Raw genomic sequence first — 7,126 nt, 5'->3', positions numbered from 1 at the left:
GGGGCATGTATGTGAGAGAGTATATTTCCATGGATTCATGTCCGAAAAAGCTCAAGCCAATTGGAATGTAGTTTTCACTAGGTTCAATGGTGGGAAAGACAATGTTCTACAATATCAAGATAATCCGCCTTTTTCATTGAAAGCAAGGCATGGTGGTACACACAAAAAAGTACATTGTTTCTTCATCTCAACAAACTCACAAAGAGATGTGCAAAAAGTGCCGTTTAGCCCCCTCTAGGGAGGAAGTTGTAGCAGAGTCTCATCTCCTTCAACAATGGTGGCGCAATGGACATTGCATGGACAAACCCATCTTGGCAATGGACTCTTGGTTGAGTTGGTGAGAGCTATGTATTGCACATTGGGAGAGCATCATGACAATTGTAGAGAGAAGTAGGGATGGGACAAACACTCCAAGAGCTAACTTGGTCGAGAGTAAGCATGGGAGTTGGCTTGCAAGCAAGGGATTCAAAAAAATAAAATCTCATTGTATGATGCATGTACTTCAGATATGGCGAATGCAATACTACAAATCATGAAGGCAGTTTCTTACTCTCAAGGTAAGTATATTGGAAAGGATCCTTCATTTGATAGACTCAAGGAGAGAGTTTCCTCTAGTCCAACACAGTTGATAAGAGTAGTAAATGAGGCTACATCTGGAACACCCATGTATAAGGATCACACTCCTCTTGAAAGAGACAAAGAAACCGTTCGGAATTAAAAGTGAGGGCCATCGATTGTGATTGATGTGTTGAGGATGATCCACACATAGACCAAATTACAATGCAAAAACACGTGATCGCGCATAATGTGGAAGGCCTAGGAAGATCATTTTTAGGGAGGATTCAGGAGCAGTAAATTATAATTCTAAAGACAAGGCAAAGGTTTTTGTTTTGGAGCAAAAGTTCAATGAAGCTATGTGGGAAATTAGAACTCCAATCGATAGCGGTGTAACATGTAGTGGCACCCCCAATGGTGGAAAAAGATGTGCACAAAATATAGTGGCATGTACTAAATGGACTCTCGTACCTTCTTTGGGGTATAGAAAATGTCCAAATGGGCTAGTGAGGCAATGGTTTGGTTTTGTCTCAACCATCTTATTCATTATTATGTGGTAGATCATAACATAGATACAAGACCACCTCCTCCACCAACAATTTGGCCAGTTGATCTAGGAACAAATCTTACAGATGAAGAAGTTGAGATTTTGCATGGCGTATAATTTCAGTTGGAAAAGGACGATTGGTGCAACAACAATGCAGACTCCTCCCAAGGGTGGAGATGACTCCTCTACCGCTTCAACAAAAGCAAGTAGTAGTGGTTCAATACTAAGAAATAGCATGAGTCAAATTGTGTACTTCCATCTCAGAGGAGGCCACAAAGAAAATTGGTTTGGCTCTTTGTTTAAAGGCTAAGGTGATTGAGGAAAAATCCATCATAGATAATGCATATGAAGTCTTCAAGGTGGAGTCTCATGCAGGAGACGGGCATGTGGGGGTGTATGAGATGCACATCAAGGATGAGCCCTACTGCACATTCCCTGATTTCACCGATAGGGAGGACAAGAAGAAATCTTATTTGGCTCGTAGGCACTTGTACTTCACTTTTCTTGTGCTTGGATTGAGCCAAAATGAAAACATGTTCATACCTCAACTTCTGCTAGGCAAAGTAGATGTCTACAATTCTTTTGTTCGTGGATGCACCTACCATAACCTAGAGTAAATCCCCATGCATTAGGAAGAGAATGGGGTCTAGGAGGGCCTCTTTATTTTGCAGTTTAATTAAGTCAAAGCTTTAGTAGTAAGAAAGTAATTAAAGGACGGCTTTTGAATTCAAACAGGCAAAACGGCTAGTTTATTTGAATTCAAAGTTCCCCCCCAAAATGGAATTTAAAATCTAGCTGGTAAAACCATATCATGTAGCATATATATGGAACGAGCTCGACGCGTAGATTGCAAATCTATGATCTTCACTCAAATCGGAAATCATATGTGGGAGTTATGGAAGGCCGAAAATCATAAAATTTCCCACCTCCTTTTTGGGGGGGAAAGTGCATCCTTTGACCACACTCTCTGGACATAGATAATGATGTTTGAGAGAGAGAGAGAGAGAGAGAGAGAGAGAGAGAGAGAGTGATGACAGGTCAAATTAATGAGCTTGTATGAGTGTACATGAAAGAGGAATAAAAGAGGGAGATTTTTAAATCATGGATGTTTGATCAAGGTGTGTTTGCCAAGGGAACAATTATATGTGTGAGAGAGAGAGAGAGAGAGAGAGAGGGAGGGAGGGAGGAAGGCTAGTCAAGAGAGAGAAAGAAGGAGAAGATCCTCAACTATGAAGCGTTGAGAGAGGAAAGTAATCTTTTGGAATCTGCTCGTCCGAATATTTCCCCCCAATTGATGAACTAGAGTTTGAAGATCAACCACCTATATATATGGTAGAAGTGATCAAGGACCCTTTGATACAAAGGAAGAAAGGAAGATAGCTGCCAAGGGAAAGCAGAAGGTAGGCAAATAGAGCTCTAAGTGCATCAGAGTGCAGTCATCAGTCATTATAAAAGAAGCCGCTCAAAGAGCCGACAGGTTGAAAAGGCAAAAGGAAGCTTTTGAGAGAGAAAGGGGCTTTAAATGCTATTGGCAACCAAACCCTCATAAGCTTTGCACCAAAAATCTCTTGTTCAAACAAGGAGATAATCCTTTATTGGACTTGCTACACTTCATGGGCACACATCTTTTTCAACTTCACATAAGAAAAATATGCACTGAGGATTATTGAATAATCATATGCCCTCCTAGGTAGAGAAGTTGGCCATGTACTTTTTATCAAGGCTAGGATGAAGGAGGTGTCCATTGCCACGATGAGCGTATCCATGTAAATGAATGAAAACCCTGCAAACAGAACTGTAAGACACGAGCAAATCGATTGAGCACAAAGTATCAAAACTAGTGAGACACACTGAATCTCAAAAAGGAGGATGTAACTAAAGATCATAGCCTTCGAAAACTATTTTCAAGAAACTTTTTGAAAGCTAATTGTGAGAGTTAAGACTTAGCTATGAGCATTACGATCAGGTTTTCTTGCAAGTTTTTAGGTGATGTAATGCCATGATAATTAGTTGAAATGTCAACCATGTTGTGTAGTCTCTCTAATGCATTTGTCATATTTTCATTGTGCATCCTTAATAAAATTGCTAAAAAATCAAACCTTCTTGCTAAGAATACAAATCCACAATGATTAACATACTTAACAAACACCAAATCAATATAAAAGAAACAAGGCCACAACTATAAATGAAGTATACACACATACAGGGTTAGATGAAAAAATATAATATACTTGGCATCATAAAATTTTGTTTTGAAATAAATTAATTTTCCTCCATTGGTGTTTTTGAAGGTATTCTCAAACTCAAATTTTGCATTCTCAAACTAAAGATTCATAGCCTTGTAGACAAATATCAAGCAAAAATGATAGAAAAACTTAAACACCAAATACCAAGTAGTTTATATGTTGGGTCTAAGAAAGACATTTTCTTATGCCCAACAAAGAGAAGAAAAATTTATGGAATAGAAAATAGACGATTAAGAGAACAAAATTTGTGCAATGGAAACTATATGGTGTTAAATGGAATACTGTCCTCAACATCAAGAGGAGTACCTAAGATCTGCTACCCATTTATACAAGCTGGTTGCCTTTGACTGTCATAATCAATGACAAAAAAGTCTCGAAGATAAATCTCAGTAAGATCGTGTTCTTCTTGACAATGAAGAAGAATAAAAATTATCAAGTAGAAACCTGAAATATGTTGCCCATTTGTATGGCTTGGTTGTTGGCTTCGATTGCCATGATCGGTGACCATGCCATCCAAAGAATAAGACTGGGTTCTTCTACACAAATAGAAATTGGAACTTCTCATAGCAAACTAACGATTAGTCACCTTACAAACATAAACATTTCTACATGACTGCGAGGTGATGTAGTTATAGGAAGTATGCAATTTAGACATACGACGACACCAAAAAGAATGCCACGAGTGAAACTATCTTGGTCTTCAAAGATTCTTACCTTTCAAAGTCATGGTATGTGGTAAGTTGGTGTAGGACATGTAAGCCATGGACAATCCCAAGAGACCTCAAAGATCTATCGGACGAGTCTTGAACTCAAGACGTGGTGCGCCAGTCTTGAACTCAAGACGTGGTGCGCCAGGTCCAGGGGGAATAGAGAGAGAGAGAGAGAGAGAGAGAGAGAGAGGGAGGGAATGGCGTGTTGCGTAAACGAACGTAAAGAGTAAAGGAGAATATGACTGGTGTGCGATCCACGCGAGAGAGCGCTCTCTCTGTCTCTCTCTCTCTCTCTCTCTCTCTCTCTCTCTCTGTCTTTATAGGGGTTTCGTGAGCTTGAGCTTCTTCATCCGAGTTGAGAGCTCTCCGCCGCAGGCCCATATGTAAGTGCTCACTTTAGCCCTAGTGCTCAAGCCGCCATTCACTCCTTGCTGTTTGTGGTGGGTTATTTTGTAAGACTCAAGCTTGAATCTTGGTTGAAAATCTCTCTATTTGTGTTTGTGTTGTTTGTAGAAGATCAAGGACAATATGGCAGAGCAACGATTGATCGAGATCGTCTTGGTTTCGGCAAGCAATCTTAAAGATGTGAACTACTTAAGCAAGATGGAGACTTATGCAGTGTTGAATTTCCCACCATATGTGGACTACACCACACAACTAGATTACCACAACGGGCTAAACCCGGCTTGGAATGAGAAGCTAGGCTTTATGATCCCTGAACCTGTGCTTCAAAGAGGAGAAGGCCATCTCAAGCTGGAGATCTTCACCTTGAGCACCTTGGGCCCCAAGTTTGTAAGTGAGACAAGCATCCCTTTGACTGACATCTCTCTTTTACCTCGCTTGCATGAGCCATATGTCAAAAAGTACCCTCTCAAGACCAACTCTGGGGATTTCCATGGGGAGGTGACCATTACTTTTATCCTTGGGGATAAGGTGTTTTTGAATGTGGGTGACCAAGAACCATTCTTTCCAATTGTCACCGGCTTTGGTAGTGGTCGGCCTACTCACGATCTCCCTTTAAAGTCACAAGAACCACCCTTTGGCACTGGCTTCGGTACGGGCCGGCCTACTTACGATCTCCCTTTAAAGTCTCAAGAACCACCCTTTGGCACTGGCTTCGGTACGGGCCAGCCTACTCATGATCTCCCTTTAAAGTCACAAGGTGTATTATATCCCATTCCTTCAAAGCCCTTAGCATTGTTACCGCAACCACCACGTCCTTCTCATGTGAGTCCATATGACCGGCCAATGTTAACCCAACCACCTACCATGCCTCTGCCAATGCCTCCAAAAGATTACATGCCCTTACCCCGACCAACTACTACTCCTACTCATGGGAAACCATACGGTCACATCACAACTCCTTATGCGAGTCCATATGACCGGCCAATGTCACCCCAACCACCTACCATGCCTCTACCAATGCCTCCAAATAATTACATACCCTTACCCCAACCAACTACTCCTCCTACTCATGGGAAACCATACGCAACTCCTCTTTCAATAGCCCCTCTTCCTCCTACAAGGCCACCACCATCACCATTAGTACGCCCTCTTGCTTACACCCCACAACTACCCAGATTGGGCCAACCGCAAGAAATAGTCGATGTGCCTATCACAATAAATGAGCAGGGTAGATATGGGCATGGCACAAGTATTGTACCCCTCCAATCATCCAATCATCTCTTTGGGGGCCCTCTTGGCAAATTGTTGCTTACCAATCTAAGCCATAAGAGCGGGGCCTTTGGTCGTGTATATTGAACTCACCTTAATGTTAGTAAATGTCTTTAAATCCTTTTCAATGAGGAGAATCTTTCATTTGAAAGATTTCTTTTCATATAAGGTAATGGGGCTCATCTACATAAAGCTCTCTACAGAATTTTTCCCTTCCTTTGCTTTGCGCCCCCCCCTCCCCCCCCCCCCCCCCCCCCCCCCCCGCCTCTTCCCCTTCCATAATATAAACATCTTCTTGAGAATAGCACTTAGGGCCATGCTACTTACATCCTCCCCATGCTACCTACCTCCTCCAATGCTGCTCGCTCTCTTTTGGCCCTTCTCATTTTATTGCTTCATAAATAACTTATACTTGTGGCTTGCCTTCGCCCACTTCTGACTGAAGTGACTGGTTGTAGAAGTAAGAGTTAATTCTTGATTTCATGGAGCCAGAATGTACAGACCTTTATGAGTTTTTTTTGTAATCTTTCCAAAAGATCATACATAAAAGAATAAGATGGGTATTGTATTTGTTGACAATGTATGGGAAGAATTAATGCATTGACACAAGAGAGACTGACAATTCCCAGATTATCATGACTCAATATCATGCTTCATTGTATGGGAAGAATTAATGCATTGATACTAGAGAGACTGACAATTCCGAGATTATCATGACTCAATATCATGCTTCTTCTAACATGCACGTTCTATATGATTGCAATACTCGTGTCTGGGTGTCACTTATTCAACTTCAATTGTGGAGAAGGTTGAAATCCCATATGCGGATTAATGTGAACTAATATAATGTATAACTCATTTTGTATTATGTGAACAATGCATGCACTACGAGAACTTACTTTATTGTGTAAACCACATGTGAACTATGTGTAAAACTTGTCGGTGGGTTTTCATTTATTACCATGTTTTTTCACATATACATTGCAAAACGTTGTGATTTGTTTTTGGAGATTCAAGGATATTTTATAAGTGCTTTCAAATGCAAGTAAATCATGCTTGCACAAAATGTGCATAAACAGTGTGCACCAATTGTCTCTATGCATGTGTCACCTACAAGGGTGAGTTGTTTTTGTCGTTTTGGGTTTATACAAATGTGGGCACTCAAAAATTTGGCTAAGTGATTATTAAAAAAATTTAACAAAACCACATTTTTTTCAACTAAGAATGTCCTAAGTGAGCTTACGATCTTGGCAAAAGAGGAGAAGTTTATGCAATGAAAGCGTTCAGGGGACGGGGGGTTGGGTGATTTAGAATAGAGATACCCGTATGTCCATGCGAGAGCCCAAAACCTTGATTGGAGGATGTGTTTCTCATCAAGAAGTCCATGAACATGG

At 40.9% G+C, this 7,126-nt stretch overlaps 1 protein-coding gene and 1 long non-coding RNA gene across 3 annotated transcripts; one reads left to right on the top strand and one right to left on the bottom strand.

The window, feature by feature from the left end:
* Positions 1 to 2,587: 2,587 nt before the first annotated feature.
* LOC147448448 (uncharacterized) lies at positions 2,588 to 4,194 on the bottom strand. The gene is made up of 3 exons (XR_015189494.1): positions 4,063 to 4,194; positions 3,793 to 3,884; positions 2,588 to 2,885 (listed from the first exon to the last, which is right to left on the bottom strand). It is a non-coding gene; the product is annotated as an uncharacterized LOC147448448 (long non-coding RNA).
* A 95-nt stretch (positions 4,195 to 4,289) lies between these two features.
* LOC147448447 (uncharacterized) lies at positions 4,290 to 6,376 on the top strand. Of its 2 annotated transcripts, none has more exons than XM_086521062.1 (2): positions 4,290 to 4,441; positions 4,572 to 6,376. In XM_086521062.1, exon 2 carries the CDS (start codon positions 4,587 to 4,589, stop codon positions 5,817 to 5,819), a length of 1,233 nt encoding a protein of 410 aa, XP_086377188.1. In that variant the 5' UTR covers positions 4,290 to 4,441; positions 4,572 to 4,586; the 3' UTR covers positions 5,820 to 6,376. The 2 variants fall into 2 exon arrangements, with proteins under 2 accessions (XP_086377188.1, XP_086377189.1); XM_086521063.1 differs by having other exon boundaries at positions 4,302 to 4,441; positions 4,575 to 6,376.
* Positions 6,377 to 7,126: the final 750 nt, after the last annotated feature.

Source organism: Adiantum capillus-veneris, chromosome 10 (assembly GCF_014529385.1).
Source record: "Adiantum capillus-veneris isolate H3 chromosome 10, ASM1452938v2, whole genome shotgun sequence".
Lineage (NCBI taxonomy): Eukaryota > Viridiplantae > Streptophyta > Polypodiopsida > Polypodiales > Pteridaceae > Adiantum > Adiantum capillus-veneris.
The sequence above is the reverse complement of the archived record's forward strand: the minus strand, read 5'-3'. Positions and strand labels throughout refer to the sequence as shown.